At 44.7% G+C, this 19927-nt stretch overlaps 1 protein-coding gene across 1 annotated transcript in view; it reads left to right on the forward strand.

The window, feature by feature from the left end:
* The window catches only part of SLC9A2 (solute carrier family 9 member A2), a 94317-nt gene that overhangs the window by 41089 nt on the left and 33301 nt on the right, over nucleotides 1-19927 (forward strand). Inside the window, exons 3-4 of the mRNA XM_008699138.2 lie at nucleotides 741-991; nucleotides 19595-19812. Coding sequence (XP_008697360.2) covers nucleotides 741-991; nucleotides 19595-19812 — 469 coding nt within the window. The remainder of the gene's footprint in view (nucleotides 1-740; nucleotides 992-19594; nucleotides 19813-19927) is intronic.

Raw genomic sequence — 19927 nt, forward strand, 5'->3', positions numbered from 1 at the left:
AGCATTTTTGGAGCTTAATTAAACTAAGATTATGAGAAGACTGTGTGGCTGTTTCAGAAACCAAGCAGTCGTGGGGACTCATTCCTTTAGAAAAGGGACAACATACGTATGAAATTGCAGCACATATACACACAACACACACGCACGCACACACACAACACAGGTGGCTGCCTCTTTGCTTTAAGGAAGTTCCTTCAGGTCTCATGTAGTAGCAGATGTGTGGGGGGGCTGGGGGGAAGGGGGAGGGCTTCAGTGCCCTGGGAGGAAGATAACTTCGGGTGGGTTACCTGTGCTGATGGGGCCCCTTTCCATGGCACGACCCCAGCAGAGAGCCTTGCAAAGTAACTGACGTCACAGCGGCACGCCCCAGCTCTCTCTGGGACCTCCTCCTTCCCCAGCGTCGGTAACACAAGCAGGGCCTGTCTTTTAAGGTTATCTTCTAGATGGTATCTTAAAAATAACGTTTCAGGGGTAAGTGGCATCATAATCGTGAAGCCTCCTCTCCCTCGCTTTCAGAAAGAGCTTTCTGGATGCCCCACGTTTCTCGTCGCTTTTTGTTCAAAGCTATTCAATATCATATTAAAACCTGAGAGGGAGCAAGACAGCTATTGCCACTGGTCATCAACTTGGGGGCCCAGAAGAAATGTCTTTGTTAGGAGGCCGGGTAGATTTTTCTGTGGCCGCAGTGAAAACGGGGACGCTGGAAGGGGTCTTGACCATGCCCTCTCTTTCTCCCACAGGTCCTGTACAACTTGTTCAAGTCTTTTTGCCAGATGAAGACCATCGAGACCATTGACGTGTTTGCTGGAATTGCAAACTTCTTTGTTGTGGCAATTGGCGGGGTGCTCATTGGCATCTTCCTGGGATTTATAGCGGCATTTACTACGCGGTTCACGCATAACATCCGAGTGATTGAGCCACTCTTTGTCTTCCTGTACAGTTATTTGTCCTACATAACAGCCGAAATGTTTCACCTCTCAGGTATCATGGCGTAAGTATTCACCTCTTTGTTAAAAGCACTTCTTGTGAGGACATTTCATTTGGTTTGTGTATTCTAAGCCAAGATGCGAAGGTCGCATCAGTTTCATAAAAGAGGTTTCCTTGACTTCTTCTCAGAGAAATTAAAAATGGATTTTCCTGACTCTTCATTTGAAAGAAGTGAAGATATTCAGCCAAATTTATACTAAAGCGATCTGGTGCTAGAATGGAAAACTAAAGAATCATCTCTGGGGTCTCGTATGAAATATGACAGTAAACTGTTGGGGTCGATTGTCAGGCACCAAGAATTTTCTGAGTTCGATGCCCACTCAGGGTAGTCCGTGTGGGAGGCTCTGCACCGACTCCAGCAAGGTCATCTCACCTAAAGTGCAGCCGGAGTTCTGGAACTGCTGACGGGTATTCACTGGAATGACATTCGTGGTAGGGAACCTTCACTGGGTATGCTCGATTTGATTTGAAGTAATGGCATTAAGCCATTCAAAGCAAAATGCAATGAGTAAGGCATGTCATCATGTCATTCTGACTTAGTTTTTTAAATAAAGCAGCATGATTATGAAGCAGGAAATGTCTAAAGCAAGACATTCTTTGTTACATATACGGTTAGAGCATATCATTCACTAACAGATTTGGAAGGACGTCCTCAAGACATTCTGCAGATGGGCTGAAGGGGGATGCTTTGGATCTGATCCTAGCTTCTGAAGGTCACTTAGAAGGAGGCTCCTTATTGGGCGCGGATGTTCTTGTAACCCAGCTTCCAAAAACAAGCCTGTTTTATTATGGTCACACCCCGTATAGGGCTGGTGAGAAATACTTAGTAACGGAAAGCCTTTATAAGTTTTCATTTTGACAGACACTTATTTACAGGTTGATAGGTTCTGGGCTCTATGCGAGGGCCCGCGACATTTCATGTTGTGGTGTGGTAACATAGGTCTGGTTCTTGAGGTTTTCTCGTGCAGCCTGATTCAGGTGTTGCTTTGATTAAGGGCTATTTGTTTTTCACCTCATGTCACCGCTTTTGTATCGGGAGCAGATTAGACTTGTGGTGGGGGAGGTCCGGTGCCTCTCCCCGAGGAGAGTGGGACCCATTATAATGCAAGCCACGAGTTAAAGGTTGTGTGGTTTTCTGTTTCACGGGGAACCTAAATAAAGCAACATATTAATCCGGTTTGACCCGGTAATGAGATGTTCTGTATCTTCCTGGTTGCTATTCATATCATCTGTATGACTTCCAGTTTCCTCGCTGTTCTTTGACCAGTGTCATTGAAAGTGTGTGATCAGCGAGTTACAAGGTCTCTCAAGAATGATGGGGGTAGGACTCTGTGTCTGGTGTTCCAGCAATATTCTAACAGCAGTTGGGGGAAGAGCCTTGAATCTCTTCCGACCACGTGCATAAGGAAAGTTCTAGAACGCCCACACAGTTGTTTCAGTATGTTTGTTGATTGGCCTGGTGTTCAGGGGCAGGAACTGGGATGGGAAGATCCAGAATCCGGGGGGATAGTTAAAGTGCTGGAAGGGGTGGCGGTTGTCGGTGTGTCCTGCTTAGAAATGTCCGTGAGGTGGGAGTCGGTGCTGCATCAAGGCCCTGATCCCCTGTGAAGACAGGATTATGGGTTTCCTTGCTCTGGGAATTAGGAAATAAGGGACAAAGAGGACACCGTATTCCTGGCAAAAAGCACAGGTAATTCTCTGCGTGGTTTGTTGGTGGAAGAAAAACATAACCTCTGTTTCCAGCTTCAAAGTAAGTGTTTATTTTACAGCTTAGTGCCCAGAAAGGTCCTTTATTACATTTAGACTAATGTCATTGCACAGAGTGTGCTAAAATCATAAATTAGCTCTTAAATAAGATAATATAGGAGGTTTAAACATTTCTGGCTCTGGAATGACCGTGCACACCATTACCTTATGATAGCCAATGCAGGGACAGATTGACGTTGGAATGACCGTGCACACCATTGCCTTATGATAGCCAATGCAGGGACAGGTTGACATTGGAATGACCATGCACACCATTGTCCTATGATAGCCAATGCAGGGGCAGGTTGACATGGGAATGACCGTGCACACCATTGCCCTATGATAGCCAATGCAGGGACAGGTTGACGTTGGAATGACCGTGCACACCATTGCCCTATGATAGCCAATGCAGAGACAGGTTGATGTTGGAATGACCGTGCACACCATTGCCCTATGATAGCCAGTGCAGGAGCGGGTTGACGTTGGAATGACCGTGCACACCATTGCCTTATGATAGCCAATGCGGGGACAGATTGACATTGGAATGACCCTGCACACCATTACTCTATGATAGCCAATGCAGGGGCAGGTTGACGTTGGAATTGGAATGACCGTGCACACCATTGCTCTATGATAGACAGTGCAGGGGCAGGTTGACGTTGGAGTGTGTTTGTTCTCAGAAGTAAGACCCTGTTTCCTAATGTGTGGTGATTTGTATGCGATTCAGAACCCGCCCACGTGTGATGGATGCTTCTGTATGATGCACATCATGGATGCGCGTGACCCCTCCCCCTTTGAAAAGTGCGCCGTGTGCGCTCCACATAGCAAGTACCGTCCTTACCTTGGGATGTTGGTCTAGAGGACCCACTATAATGATGCAATTAAAATTGCACACCCATGTGCACTTCTTTTATAGAACTAGTGATTTTTTCCGTATTTAAATTGCACCGAGTTTAGGAATTCCTTTCATACTTCATGCTAATTACACTCTTTTGCCACTTAAAAACAAATTTTAGGGTTAATGGGAGGGAAGGCATATGACGTGCCGAGCATGCTCAGTAATTTGCCTTGTTTGTTTAAGAGAAGTGGGCGGCCACACAGAAAGGAAAAGAGGCACTGAGGTTAGGCAGCCAGGGAGCAGGAAGGTTAAAGCCGCCCTCAGTATCCGTAGAACGGTGCAGCGACGTGACACCGTCCTGCGTGAGTTTTGCCAGCTCTCCTCCTTGTCTCCCTCTCCTCTTTCCTTCCACCCATCTCTCCTTCCTCTCCCCTCCCCTTCGATTGCCTTTCAGATCCTACAACCCTCTGTGCCTCAGCTTTGTCTTGGGCAGGCTCTGAGGCAGCCTGTCCTAGGTTGAGATCACTCGATGAGCAGGAAGTTAACACGAAAGTCTGGTTAAAAAGAAACATCCTTCCGCAGAATGGAAGAGTTGGGTCTGGGTACCAAATGTAGTCAGTCCTTTAGGTGGGAAAGCTCTGGGCAGGATTTCAGCATCTTGGTTTCTTTGCAGAGATGTTGGAAGTGATGTACCTCGGACATTGACAAAGCCCCTCTTGCAGCTGTTTGTTTTGTGTCATGGAATTGTGGTGTGATGTCACTTTCACCGACAACAAGTAAGGGAACTAATACGAGGTGGCGTTCTATCTGCTTTCTCCTCCTCTGCCTTCTAAAAGCTATTTGGAGGGGCACCTGGGTGGCTCAGTGGGTTGAGCATCTGACTCTCAGTTTCAGAAAAAGGCTCAGAGATTAAACACCGACGAGTCCCCGTAATTGTCACCTATTTCAAACTTTGAGAAAGATAGGAAAACATGCCTTTGTTTGCCATTTTGAAGATTCTCTCCTGATTCCTCTTGATTGGCCCACCATTGGTAGCATTCAGGAGACCACATCTTTAGGATAGAGTCAAATGAAATCACTGGACTGCCAGAATGTTCACATGTTCTGGTCTTCTCCAAATACGGAAAAAAAATGAACACGTGACATTGCAGGACATTCATAAAACCTTATACAGAGCATCTTATGTATGTACAGATATATGTATATTTACATGTGTGTATGTGTAAGACAGGCTTCTTTTATTCATTTTTTCCCTGACCCGTCTCATGTTTACTGAACATTTTTCTTAGTGTAATAATGTGACCTGGAGCTTTAACAAATCGATCTGGATAATGCAATCTGGATAAATACTTGTCTGCCCGCAAGTTGTCGGCTATTACGCACTCGCTGGCTTGGCCTCCGTGCAAATCCAGTTGATCTTAAAGCCTGTCTAAACAGATAGCAAGCAGATCACATCTTATTTCTAGTGTGAACTTCAAACTTCAAATACACTCCCGTCTGCAACACGCATACTTTCCCCTGCACACATGCAAAGAAGAAATGGCCTTTAAGGACTGTGTGTGGTGTATAAGAATTGGCTTATCCTGCAGCCAACGCTCGAAAGTCAGTCGTTAGCTTCAGTGCAGGCCAGCTGGAGGTCGTGAAGCAGGACAGGTAAAGAATGCGTGGGAGATGCTCTAAGGGATGGGCCCAGGTCCTGGTGCCGTGTGGCTTCCACGCACGCGTATTGCAACCTACATGTACTTCCACCTCCTTCCTGCCTAAGCTCTGTTTTCCTCTAGCTCTTTAGAGCCTGTAACATTCTAACATTCTGGGGCATAGAGATGGACAGAAACTTAATCTAAATAAGCAAGGTATAATCTTATTTCTAACAGCATCAGCCAAATGAACAGAGAGGTACTCTGTTCTATATCAATTATTACAAAGATCCAAAATGTAACTAATAAAGCTTCTAACAGTTTCTAAGGCAGGTGCCAGCTCTGGCCTCTATGACAGGCTTCCCTCTGAGTCTCCAAAATGCCTCACTGCTATCAGCACTGCTCTAAAGGGCAGTCCCCGGGAATGCTTTGGTGCACCTGACATGGGCTGCACAGTAAGAATGAGGCATTGGTGATGTCGGCCACCACCCTTCTTCAGCACTCATTTCAGATTCATCAGGTACAGTCCAGTGTATCTTAGTTTTTTGTATGATGTCAGCTGTTTGCCATGTACAGATTGGCAGGTTCATGACAGATAGCAACACTTAACACACGGGTGATTGTGAATGAGCCTAAAACAACAACAACAGAAACCCAAACAACTTTTAATTCTTGTCCTAGGGCTCTAATCTATACCTCAAATTTACACAAACCATCTCTCAGCTGAATAAGCAGGCCTACGATACAAATCTTTATACATAGTTAACAAGCATCCATCCTTGGTTACATTTGCCATGTCCTCATTCCAAAAAAACACACCTACCCATCTAACCTACTGAAATGAAAAGTATTTAGACTTTAACGCTTGGGGTTTCAGTGAGCACACTTTGAGGAAGAGCCTTCAGTCCTAATATCCTTCATTGCTCCAGGTGACGGGGTCTGTTTTCTCAAGAGCAGCACATGGCATTGGTAATGGGGGCTCCTTTATTGGGGGAAGGAGAGAGTGGAGTGGGAGTGGAGGTGAAGTGGGAAGAAGCTCAGCCTGTACTTTGCTGTTGTGCTATGTTAATCCACACCCCGTCATGCTCTACCCTCAGAAACAGCATCATGTTTATAACACACCTTCGAACACACGGTGCCACTTGACCCTCAATGGCAACCCTTTGGATTATGAAGAAGAGCAGGGAGAGTAGAGAGTTCGGAGGGGAGGACAGAGGGGACCAGGATGGTAGCCTTAGATCTCTGGTTCTGTGACCTCTGCTCTTTTCATTGGCCCATTATACCTTCTATTGCCTTGGCAAATCAGAGCTTTACTTTTGATTTTGGTGTATTCCTTCACTTATGACTCTGGCTGGCCAAACTGACCTCTTTAAAATCTCATACGACCACCTCAGACACAAAGGCTAAATCGTGGGGGTTTGGGAGGATAGAGTAAAATGAGGCAGGAAATTAGTTAAATAATGAGAAAATAAATCATAACTCCCTTCATTTTCTGGGCACATTCAGGAAACAGTAAAAACAAACAAATTAAAAGCTTATTATTGTTTATTACCACTCACATGTCTTTTATTTCCTTTTGTACAACTTTGCCTGAATTGCAAGGTAAAACTAGAAAAGGCGGAAGGGAATTTGAAATTATAAACTTGACCCCCTAGCTTTATAATTGACATGTGTAAGTTTTTTTTTTTTTAAAGATTTTATTTATTTATTTGACAGAGATAGAGACAGCCAGCGAGAGAGGGAACACAAGCAGGGGGAGTGGGAGAGAAAGAAGCAGGCTCCCAGCGGAGGAGCCTGATGTGGGGCTCGATCCCAGATCGTCGGGATCACGCCCTGAGCCGAAGGCAGACGCTTAACGACTGCGCTACCCAGGCGCCCCATAATTGATATGTGTAAGTTTAAGTTGTACAACATGGTGACTTAATATATGTGTATACTGCAAAATGATTATCATAATTAGATTAGTTAACATATCCATCACCTCACGTAGTGACCCGTGTGTGTGTGTGTGTGTGTGTGTGTGGTGAGAACTTTTAAGATCTATTCTCTTAGCAACTTTCAAGTATGCAATACCATATTATGGACTATAGTCACCGTAATGTACATTAAATCCCATAATTTATTCATCTTACAGGGGAAGCTTGTACACTTGGCCACCTTTACCCATTTACCTCCCCCGCTCCCCTCCACGAGCCTCCCCTGCTCTCTGCCCCTGATAACTACCAGTCTACTTTCTGTTTCTATGACTTTGTTTTCTTTTCTTTTAAAAATTTAATTTATTTATTTGAGAGAGAGAAAGAGCAGGGGGAGGAACAGAGGGAGAGGGACAAGCAGACTCTGCACTGAGCATGGAGCCTGACACGGGGCTCAGTCTCATGACCCCGAGATCATGACATGAGCCAACACCAAGAGTTGGACGCTTCATCGACTGAGCCACCCAGGTGCCCCTATGACTTTGGTGGGTTTTTTTAAAGGTCTTTTTTTTTTATTTGAGAGAGCGCGAGCGCGCATAAGCAGGGAGAGCGGCAGGCAGAGGGAGAGGGAGAAGCAGGTTCCCCACTGAGTAAGGCTCAGTGCAAGGCTCAGTCCCAGGACCCTGGGATCATGACCCAAACTGAAGGCAGACACTTAACCGACTGAGCCACCCGGGTGCCCCATGACTTCGTTTTTTTAGATCCCCCACAGGAGTGAGATCGTGCAGTGCTTGTCCAGAGTAGTGTAAGTGATTCATGAAATTACTTGTATTTATTTTTATGGTTTAACTGTTTAATTAAATAGGTTCAGTTGATGAACGTTAGCATTTGCTTGGGTTTTCTGAAGAAGGAGCAAAACCAGTGGCCTGTCACTTTTTCCCTGGGTGCTGTCCAGCATGGTGACCATCAACATGGAGTTTTTTGAGTACTTAAAATGTGGCTAGTCTAAATTGAAAGGCACTCTAAGTTTACAATACACATCAGATTTTTAAGATTTAGTAGAAAAAGACTGTAGAAACTCCCATTAATGATTTTAATATTGATTCTATGTTGTCCTGACAATATATTAGCTTTCTTGAGTTAAATGAATATATTATGAAAATTAAACTCGGCAGTTTCTTTTTACACTTTTAATCATGACTAGTAGGAAGTTTAAAAATACAAATACGGCTTGTATTGTATTTCTGTGAGCATTGTTCTCTAGTGCTCACCATTAGGTTTCTGCTATTTGGATATTTGAAGACTTGTTGCAATACATTTTCTTCCCTCTGGTGAAGTAAAAGAAAAAAATCAGGGCATGAAAAATGGAGAAAAAATCAGAACAGAAATGCATTCCCTTCATCCATGTTAATCATGCTGTTTATAAAGAATATTTCTTTCAGAGTAGGGGAGTCTGGAAAGCAAGGGAAGAATCAATGAAGGGAGGGGCAGAAGCCACCGGGAACAGAGGAAAAACGTTACCCCAGGTCCACATTCAGGGGTTTTGATTTAAACCCTTTAAAACCTGGCTGAGGGACAGGACTCTCCCTGAGAAAAAGTTGTCATAGTGTAGGAATGAGCAAAGTCCACTAAAACAGATTCTCTGGGGTTGGGTAGTTTATATTTTTCACAAACTGAAATTATTCAGTGTTCAAAATAATATATTTTCGTGCCTCATCTTCTTATAAGTAAAAGAACATTAAAAACATTGTCATAATCATCTGAATGGGGACTATCATTCATACGGTCCATGAATTCTCAACTACATGAGTGGTATGTGATTCAGTCATACAGTTGGTAATTAGGTATTTCCAGGTATGGTAAGAATGCAGGAAATAGCATATAGGATATTTTGTAGTAGTTCCTGTAAACAGTATAAAAATTAAAAAGAGCTGTCAAAATAAATGCCTCCATAAGAGAGTTTCATTTTGGGGCACCTGGGTGGCTCAGTCAGTTTAGTGTTCGACTCTTGATTTCAGCTCAGGTCATGATCTCAGGGTCGTGAGATCGAGCCCCAGGTTGGGCTCTGTGCCGAGCATGGAGCCTGCTTAAGATTCACTTTCTCCCTTTCCCTCTGCCCCTCCCCCCTCCTCCCTCTCTGTCTCTGTCTCTCTCTTTTTCTCTCTCTAAGAGTGTTTCATTTTGTGAAATGCATTTTAGGGATTTCTTTTTAAGAACAAATGAATCAAACGATATAATTTGGGGCCTTCCTTACCGAAGGGCTTTGGTGTCTCCTTAAGTGTGTCATTTTCAAGCACTTTTATTCTAGGGAACGTATTTGGTGTTTGCCTGCTAAATTTAAATTACATGAGGGGCGCCTGGGTGGCACAGCGGTTAAGCGTCTGCCTTCGGCTCAGGGCGTGATCCCGGCGTTATGCGATCGAGCCCCACATCAGCCTCCTCCGCTGGGAGCCTGCTTCTTCCTCTCCCACTCCCCCTGCTTGTGTTCCCTCTCTCGCTGGCTGTCTCTATCTCTGTCGAATAAATAAATAAATAAATAAAATCTTTAATAAATAAATAAATAAATAAATAAATTACATGAAACTTTAACAGTTTGCTTCTGAATTAAGAAACCCTTCCCTGAGATCTCTTTGAAGAACGGAGGTTCTAGATAATAACCAGTAACTGAATAATACTGGTTTTGCTCTTGTTTTGCCCTTTTGACTGTTTCTTAACTATTCTTTGTGTTTATGTAGAAATGATTATGTCATTGCATCACTAGGTTACTCTTGGTCCCGAGCTTCCTGTTTAAAGGAGCATTTTCCAGCTCCCTTTCTCTCTCTGTGTGTCTCATCCTCCTCTCTGCGATGGCTTCCTTCTGTTAGCGCAGCCATCTCTGAAACATCAGACAAGGGTCGCAGACAGATTGGGCTTTAGAGCTCTGTGATTCTTGTCCCTAAAGAGTACAGTGAGTTCCACTCTGCCAGCTCCGGTCAAGAAGAAATTTCAAAGGAAGGATTGTGATTGGCTCAGGGATTTGAAGACCTGTGATTGGATCAGACTATGTCACGTGACCAGCCCCGCAGCCTGAGAAGTACTGAAAAAAGGCAGTCAAGTTACATTTACTTGGAGTGAGACCTGCCTCGCGGTCTGTGTTGACTACAAGTTATCAAGGAAAGTTAAGTACTTTGTAGTAGAGTGAGGGTTGGACTGGTGATAGACTGAGACGAAGCTTCAGGGATGAAGAGAAGAGCGCTGTGCCTCGAGGGGGGCCTGTGGCCGAGGGCTGAAGGTGAAAAGCTCTGCTGCTTCCAGGGTGCCAAACCGCAGGGTGGTGAGAAAGGTGGTAGACGGTTGGTCTTGTCCTGTTCTGTCCTGTAGGCAGTCGGGAACTTAGGAAGCTTTGAGCCAAGAGGTGACACCATTGTGTATCTGTTTCTCAGTGAAGATTGGAGTGCTTCCAAAGCTTGCTTATGCCATCGCACAGAAAACTGATAGTGTTTCCATAGCACTCTGGGGGAACAGCTGGCAGTCATGGCCTCAGGCTTTTTGGATGCCCCCGGGACTGGGGAATCGCTGTCTGGGCAGCAGGAGAGGGAAGAGCCACTGGCAACAGGGTGAAGGTGCCTAGGTGGAGACATGCCAGGAAAGGAATGTGTCCAGGCAAGAGAAGATAGAACCTGGTCCCAGAACCAAGGAATGGAAATGGGGAGAAGGGAAGGAGAAAATATGTGGCAAAGTATAATTCAGTTCTCACATCTCATGTTGGCCCTTCTTTTCAGACTTTAATAAAATTGTTAACAAAATGATTCAAGTTTCAACTCTTTTCCCTCATTCACTCTTGCTCCCCTGAACTCTGCCTATAACCCCTCTTGCTTTCCTTGACCTTGGCGGTGTTTAGGAATCACCCAGAAATGTTGTTTACATATACAGAACCCCAGGCCCCAGACAGAGGTTCTGATTCCATAGGTCTGGGATGGGGCCCAGGCATTTGCATTTTTCCAAGGATTTCTAGTAGTTATAGAAAAGCCATACTTTTACAAAAGAAGCACAAGGTCTTTGCCAACACTCTTCCACTCGAGTCAGTGGACTCTGTGGGTCCCTTGATGCTTTGTGTGTCATTACACTATTGACAGTGGATTGTGATTTTGTGTTCTTTCCACAAAATCATGACTGCTCTGTGTCAGTGAATGACCTATAAACATTAGTTGAATTGAGTTGAAAGCCTCTAAAGGAGAATAGACCAAAAGATGTGGAAAATCCATGAAATGAACAAGGCTTTATGAATAATCAGGCATTTATAATAGTTTTAAGTTTACTTTTTTTTTTTTTTTTGGTATTTTAAGAAAGGTGGTTCCGTTTTTATGCTTGGATCCTCTCTTAAAACAAATCTTGGAGGCTCCTGGGTGGCTCAGTCGGTTAAGCATCCAACTCTTGATTTTGGCTCAGGTCATGATATCAGGGATGGGTTGTGAGATCCAGCCCGGTATCGGGCTCTGTGCTGGACGTGGAGCCTCCTTAAGATTCCCTCTCTCCCTCTGCCCCTGCCTCCACCCTGCTGGCACTCTCTCGCTCTCTCTCAAAAAAACAAAACAAAACCAAACAAAACAAAATAAAAACAAATTTTGTTCACGTTTTCTCGTATGTCAAACTCACTCTCTTCTTGGTTGTTAGGTTTCCTAGAAGAGGCAATCCATTATATGGTAAATTCATGCCCTGGAATAATTAATTTATCTCACATGAGGGAATACTTTACTCTGAGAGCATGCAATTCACCCTGAGTAACCACAAGACCCGCCTTTAATCAATACAGAGAAAGCTTTTTAATTGTCCTTTGACATTACTAATGTTTGACACTGACTAGTGGAGTATGCTTTCATATCTGGAAAAGTCTTTATTGAGAATATACAGCTACTATCTGGACTGTATTTGTCTACAATTGGATCCATACTTTTTCAGTTCACACTAAAGAGGTAGAATGGGAGCAAAAGAATTTTGCAACATTCTTCGTATCTGTTTAACTCAAATTCTGAGCCATTCAGATTACAGAAAATGTCTCCTAATCTGGGAATGGAAATTAGAGAATTGACCGCCCCTTAAAAAAATGAAAGCCCTTGTACTTAGAAACTGAGCTCACTGAGGCATGGCGTCACCCTGTGTACATACACCCAGACAGGATATATATTTTTTATCTTCACAAGCACAAATCCGCTGTCTCCACCTGCCTTCAGGATCGATGCTGGTCCTTTTGATTCTACAGATCACAGCCATCTAAATGAAAGGTTCTGGACCTTCATTAAACTAATCTCAGCCAGTATTGTTTGACCATGCATCTCGGTACCGTGACATGCAGGCAACCGCAGTAAGCATGGCTGAACGCTAGCCCTGCTCTGTCAAAGCATACATTCTGGTAGAAGGAACTGAACATCCGTGGGAGAATGGCTTTCTGGACTGCTAAGTTGGAGTTACAGAACAGAGAAAAGTCTTTGTGGAATTTTTCTCTTTAGAAATAGTCAAATACGAAGTCTGTTCTTCCCCCGGAAGACTCTGGTGACATAGTATCAGCTGGCACGGATTTCTTGTGTGCTGTATTTAGCATGAGGTAGTGATGAAGAAAACCTCAATTGCTGGTGACTGTGAAAACCACTAATTGTAGGGCTTCAGCTTCTCAGTCTCTAAGTTGGTGATAATCGCCATACATTTATGTCCAAACGTAACGTGAGGTAAGGTACTAACAAAGCAGAAAGCACCAGTGACTTCTATACATACCTTACCTCCATGTGGCCCCACAGAGTGGAAGCAATACCTGTCAAGAACACAGACACATTTGGGGATGTTGTATGGCCCAGGTAGGTGCCACCATGGATTTTGCAAACCAAATGACAGACCACTGCAGGAAATGAGTCCAGCCTCTAGGTTCATGTCCCTCCAAATCCTTTCTCCATATTTCCTTCAGAGTTCTCTTTCTAAAACAGAGAATCTGTCCACACCACACCGCTGTCCCTGTGAACAATTTATCCATGAGGTCATTGATTCGAAACACGTTAATGACCTGCTGGACACTCTGCTAAACATGGAGGACATTTTTTTTTTTCCTCATGAAACTCCCAGTTGTGTTGGGGAAATAGGTGTTAATTATATGATCACAGATATAATCTCTCACTTTTCCCCTCCAGCCTATGGAATAAGGTTGAAACTCCTGAACATAATGTATGACAGTGCCATTTGTCATTATCTGGCCCCTAACTCCTTCCATCCTTGTCTCTTAACGTTATCATCCCTCTCTTCTCTGGCTACCAGAATTATTCCCCATTGCCCAAATAGGCCAACCTATTTTCTTTCTTTCAAGGCTTTGCACATGGCTGCTGCTTTTTCTTGGCTTCTTCCTGCTTGCTGAGCTCCTCACTTCGCCATGGAGACGTGGCTCAAATGGACCCCCTTCTGTGGCAGAGGTAGTGATTTCCTTCCCTGCGCTCCCAATCCCATTTCTGATACTTGCACAGTTCTGTCACGATAGTATCTTTGTGACCCTTTCTCTCTGAGACTTTGAACCCTTGAAAGTAGAAAGCCGTGTTTTACTCGCTTTTATCATCCTACACCCCAGCACAGAACTTGACCCCGAGTAGATGCTGAGAAAATATTGGTTGATATTAAATTGTTCTTCATAATCCTATTAGCCAAATATGGAGACTAGGAAAGAGGGACATGCATGGGAAGAAGGGGATGACTCAGTGGTACAGATTAATAAGGGTAAGGTCATACTGCATGCTAAAGGCCAATAGTTCTATATCTGAAGAATCTGTAGAGTAAGACATTCGACTAGAGGGGCGCCTGGGTGGCACAGTTGGTCGAGCACCCGACTCGTGGTTTTGGCTCAGGTCGTGATCTCAGGCTCATGAGATCCAGCCCGTCATGGGGCTCTGTGCTCAGCGCTGAGTCCGCTTCAGATTCTCTCTCCCTCTGCCTTTACCCCTCCCACTCATGTGCTCTCTCTCCTTCTCTGTCTCTCAGGTAAATAAACCTTAAAAAAAATTCAGCTAGAATTTTCTAAAATGTAATGAGTCTCTTTCGGTTATTATTTTGATGTGGATATTATCTGTCGCATTGATGTTCAGAATGAAAAGCCATGGATTTCCGGCCTGAAATCCTTATGGGGCTCCATGCTGATGGAGGAAGAACTCTCACTTCCCTGTAAGTGCTGTGTCACTGGGATATGCTTTGACATGACCTTGTACCCAGGGGCACTCCTGGCCAGGCGCTTCCGACCCGGGGAGGCCAAGGAAAGTCAGGCAGCAGCCAACACCATTCCCACCTCATAAGTTTCTTGTGCTTCTTTTAGGAAAACGAGGAAGAAGCAAGGTTTTGGTGCCAAGGCTGTCAGCTGTAGATGATGGTCTGCGCAGAAGGGAGAGAAGGTTTCTGTTCTTCTCTACTTCTGGGAGACTGGATTGCGTTTGCCTCCCTAGTTGGTAGTTTTGTATTGCAGTGAGGGGCTTTGACTTCAGGTCAGAGTACAGCACAACAAGGGGCGCCTGGGTGGTGCAGTCGTTGAGCGTCTGCCTTCGGCTCAGGGCATAATCCCGGGGTCCTGGGATCGAGCCCCACATCAGGCTCCTCCGCTATGAGCCTGCTTCTTCCTCTCCCACTCCTCCTGCTTGTGTTCCCTCTCTCGCTGACTGTCTCTCTCTCTGTCAAATAAATAAATAAAATCTTAAAAAAAAAAAAGAGTATAGCACAACAAAAAACCTCTTTGCAATGAAAACTCCTCCTGGCCTTTGCATTAAGCTGTACGTGACAGACCAGAACAGGGATGTTTGGAACATTGGTCCCCAGCCCGTGAGCGCACCAATGTCATAGACATGCCTAGGCTTCCTGAACAGGGCACCACCAGACACTGAGGCCTGGGGTGCCCCCTGGAGCCATTCTTCTCCCTCCAGTGTCTCACTGTGCTGGTGGGAAATAGCTTTAAGTGACAGAGAGGCGTCTGGTGGACATGGGCATTACTGCTGGTGTCACATTAAGGGCACAAAGCAATGGAAATTGATCCTGTGGACATTCAGGTAAAATTCATTAATTTTTTTTTTTACACCAAAGCTGTGTGTTTCAATAATTTCGGAATAGAATTTTTATTAAATCACTCACATAATGGACTGAAAGTTCCCCTTTACCTGTATGGTTTACATTTTGCCCGGTGACTGACAGGAATGTGATCTCAGAGGGAAATGTGTATCAGAGTCCCACACGCAATTTTCTCCAGCCTTTTAAAAATCACTTCTTGAATGACTAAAAAAAATCCAGTGCCAGGAGGGAGAGAGAGAAATAGGGGTAGTATGAAAAATGGAGGGATTTCAACTCTGTAGCTGATGTTTTATTTAAAAAAAAAAGTGATTAGAAAGAGCTGGAGAGTGGGTACTTTGGTGTTTATTCTCTATATTTGTCTCTAAGCTTAAAGGCTTCATAATAAAGTCATTTGGAGGCACCTTTTGCATAGCATTAGAGAATTTCAGGAAGTAACATGACCATTATAATTTGTTTTTGTTATAAAGTTTTAGCTTGATCACATTTAAGAAAGGCTCGTTAGTTTGTGTTGCCGTGTATATACTTTTTTTTAAATAAAATATATCATGCTTTAGATTCATAATCAGTTTAATCAGGCTTTGGCCTCCATTACTTTGTATCAGGCAAATCTTACTTTTTGAAGTCTGGTTAAAGAAAAATTAAACCAAAATATGAAAGATGAAGAAGTTCAGAGCTGTAGTTAATGAATGTTTTTTTTGCAGTGGGGGCTGGCAAGATGCCCTACGTGGGCTTACTCAGAGGCCACTTGCCATTCCCTTCTCCTCAGTCTCTCTCACCTGCTGGGGGAGGTTCTAGCCTGTGACTCGAGTCAGCGGGGCAGAGTGTCTCTTAGCTTCTGTGGCCAAGCTCACTTGAGCAGCTCTGGCCGCGATCACCTGGAGACATGCACTTGGTCGTGGCCACCATGCCAGGGAGGTGAATGCCAGCAATGGCGCGATCCACTGCATACCGGCCCCCAAAGATTCTCCTCCACAGACCCTCCTTGCAAATATATTGCCTTACATGGCAGAAGGGATGTTGCAGGTGCGATTAAGTTAGAGTCTTGAGATGGGGAGATGACACCGGATAAAATCACACGGACTCTGAGGAGAGGACAGTAGGAAGAAGTCAGCCATCAGAAAGAGACATGGCCAAGGAGGCAGAGGTTGGCGTGACAGGCTCATGAGCCGAGACACGTGAGCAGCCTCTAGACTAGAAAAAAGTGAGGAACAATCCCCCCTAGGACGTCCAGAAGGCACACAGCCCTATCAGCCCTGGATTTTAGCCCAGCGAAAGTGGTTTTAGACTGCTGACCTCTGGAAGCATAAGACGATGAATCTGTGTTGTTGTCACTGCGTTCTGGCCAATTTCTTACCGCAGCCATTGGAGGCCAATACAAACAGGCTTGTGCTTGAGAAAGGATGAGCAAGAGCTGGGCAGAGGGGTAAGGCTTCTTCCCCATCCGAGGTGACCGGGCTCACTGAGAGCTTGGACGGAGCAAGGGTTCCATCCTCAGCAGTGCTGGCTTTGAGTCACATGGCTTGAGTAAAACTCCTGGCAACACCGCTTATTAGCAGTGTCATCTTGAATAAGCGGGCCTCTGTCTGCCTTTGTTCTCTCATCTGTAAAATGGGAATGCTAACAGAACTTGCTTCAGAGCTTTGTAATGAGGTGAAGTGACCTAATCCACACAGGGTGCTTGCATAGTACCTGGCACAGAGCAGGGGTGGACTGCCTTTATGGACTGCCATAGAGGTGGACTGTTATTATACAAGCCCTCCGCTTGTCAAAGGCCTTGCCACGTGTTTGCAGTTGCTGAATTTTATTAGCTTATTTAATAAGGCACTCTTTCTTTTGGGAACCACGTGAATTATGCATTCCTCCCTCACATAAATCTGAAAGACGCACCCGCTCATTCTGGGGCCGGTGACATTGTGGCCGGATGCACTGTTCCTGACCTGGCAGGTCTCTGTTTTCTTTTAACAGGGGCACACAAATAGGCATGTTGTGTGTGTGTAAGAGACAGGTCTTTTTCTTGAGAAGAAATGTGTTCATGATTACCCGGTTAGGTCTTCACTCAGAGAGCCCTTAGGCGTGTGTTCTTCTGTCCGTGTGCTCACAGTAGGAGGAGTTTCCTAAAATAACAGAAATCCTCTCAGAGTACAGAGGGCTCCATTCGTGGTTGGGGGCAGGGTGCATTTAGGGTCATTGTAGCTCTGAAGTTAGGAGAATGTGGGGGCCTTCACAGGTCATGACCATCAGTTGGCTCGCAGCGTGGTGATCCCTCAGAGGAAGGCGGACAGCTCACTCAAATTCCGCCTTCCTTCATTCTAGAATACCTTCTGATAACGAAGTCCTTTTGTACTTTCTCGTACCCACGTCTCTGTATTTTTTTATCGTTTAATTTTTTTCATCATGGTAAGTATACTCTTTAATGCTCATCCCCTATTTCCCCCATCCCCCCACCCACCTCCCCTCTGGTAACCACCAGTTTGATCTCATAGTTAAGAGTCTGTTTCTTGGTTTGTCTCTTTCTCCCCCCCACCCTTTGCTTGTTTGTTTCTTAAATTCCACACATGAGTGAAATTATATGGTATTTATCGTTCTCTAGCTGACTTATTTCGCTTAGCATTATACTCTCTAGTTCAGTCCATGTCATTGCAAATGGCAAGATTTCATTCTTTCTTATGGCTGAGTAATATTCTATCATATGTATACACCACATCTTCTTTATCCATTCATCTATAGCTGGACACTGGGGCTGCTTCTGTAGTTTGGCTATTGTAAATTATGCTGCTATGAACATAGGGGTGCATGTATCACTTTGAAGTGGTGTTTTTGTATTTTTGGGGTAAATACCCAGTAGTGCAATTCCTGGAGCATAGGGTAGTTCTGTTGTTAACTTTTTGAGGAACCTCCATACTATTTTCCACAGTGACTGCACCAGTTGCATTCCTGCCAACAGTACATGAGGGTTCCCCTTTCTCCACATCCTCATTAACACTTGTTGTTTCTTATGGTTTTGATTCTGACGGGTGTGAGGTGGTATCTCATTGTGGTTTTGATTTGCATTTCCCTGATCACCAGTCACACTGAGTATCTTTTTATGTGCCTATTGGCCATCTGTATGTCATCTTTGGAGAAATGTCTGTTCATGTCTTGTGCACATTTTTTAATTGGATTATTTGTTTTTTTGGGTATTGAGTTGTATACGTTCTTTATATATTTTGGATACTAACCCTTTATTGGATATGTAATTTGCAAATATCTTCTCCCATTCAGTAGGTTGTCCTTTAGTTTTGTTGATTGCTTTCTTCGCTATTAAGAGACTTTTTATTTTGATGAAGTCCCAATAGCTTTTTTTTTTTTTTTTTTTTTTTTGCTTTTATTTCCCTTGCCTCAGGAGACATATCTAGGAAAATGTTGCTACAGCTGGTGTCTGGTATTGGTGTCTCTTTAGATGGAACCTGGATGAGCCGTCACCCAGCTCATACTGAATTTCCTTCTGTAGGTGGCATTTGAGGTGGGCAGGAGTGTCATTTCAGACAGAGAAGAGCTTATGCATACAGTAAGGCAAGAAGATAGCAAAGAGCAGGGCATGTTAGGGAAATTGCAGATAGTTGAGGCATATGGTGTATGCTAGGTGGAGGGGGTAGGAGGTGAGACTGGATTTATCCACTGAGTGAAGAGTGTAAAGAGCTTCGGATGTCCAACTTAGGAGCACAGACTTGGCCCCAGAGCCCTTCCCTTACCAGAGTGTGTGCAGGGGCTCTATGAAAATAGATCTCATCAGAGGGGAAATCAGGGGTCTGTGGTCCCTGAGTTTTGAAGATTCCGGGGGAAACAGGAAAAAGGGTGTCTTTTCTTTAGGTGATCTCAGAGCCTATAAATACATTGTGAATTTTCCAGAAGTGGAAACTAAGGCATTGGGATAAAGAAAGAGTAAGTGGGTCCAAGAGACTTAGAACGAGGGGTAGAAAGCAATGGGTGACCCATGAGATGGTGGGGTGGGGGGCGTGGGGGAGGTGTGGCATGGAGAGAAGGCCAATGAGACTGTAGTTTCAGGTTTAGCATGTAAGGCTGTGCCTTAGCATTTTAGGCGCTAGAGCAACAGCGAAGACAAAACCAGTTTTATGGGAAGGTAGCGGGTTTTGAATATATTGCGGAGCCGTTCTGTTGTGATGCTTGCCAGTGCTGACGCCCATAGACTACAGAGCTGGGCAGAGCCGAGAAGTTCAAGCCACAGGTATCGAGGAAGTCCTCCAGAGATAGTGGGGTCCCAGCGATGCCAATCACATTCACTTATACAAATCAGTCAATCATGTTACAGCGCAGAGCAGAAGGGTAGAGCCCGGACTTGGCTCTTAAGTGCCGACTCCTCTATTCTGCCTAGGATCGTTGTCACGTTTAAACGGAAGCTGTATCTTTCCTTGCAGAATCACTGCTTGCGCAATGACGATGAATAAGTACGTGGAAGAAAACGTGTCTCAGAAGTCGTACACGACCATCAAGTATTTCATGAAGATGCTGAGCAGCGTCAGCGAGACCTTGATCTTCATCTTCATGGGCGTGTCCACCGTCGGGAAGAACCATGAGTGGAACTGGGCCTTCGTGTGCTTCACTCTTGCCTTCTGTCTGATCTGGCGAGCGCTGGGTAATGGTGCTTGTTTCCCGAAGGATCCTTCGGCGACACTCACGAGAAGAATGGGGCTTGCTTCTTCTCGTCCCCCCCTTCGGCTGCTGCTCCTTCAACTGCTTCATCTTCTTCC

Source organism: Ursus maritimus, unplaced genomic scaffold, assembly GCF_017311325.1.
Source record: "Ursus maritimus isolate PB19 unplaced genomic scaffold, ASM1731132v1 scaffold_6, whole genome shotgun sequence".
Classification (NCBI taxonomy): Eukaryota; Metazoa; Chordata; class Mammalia; order Carnivora; family Ursidae; genus Ursus; species Ursus maritimus.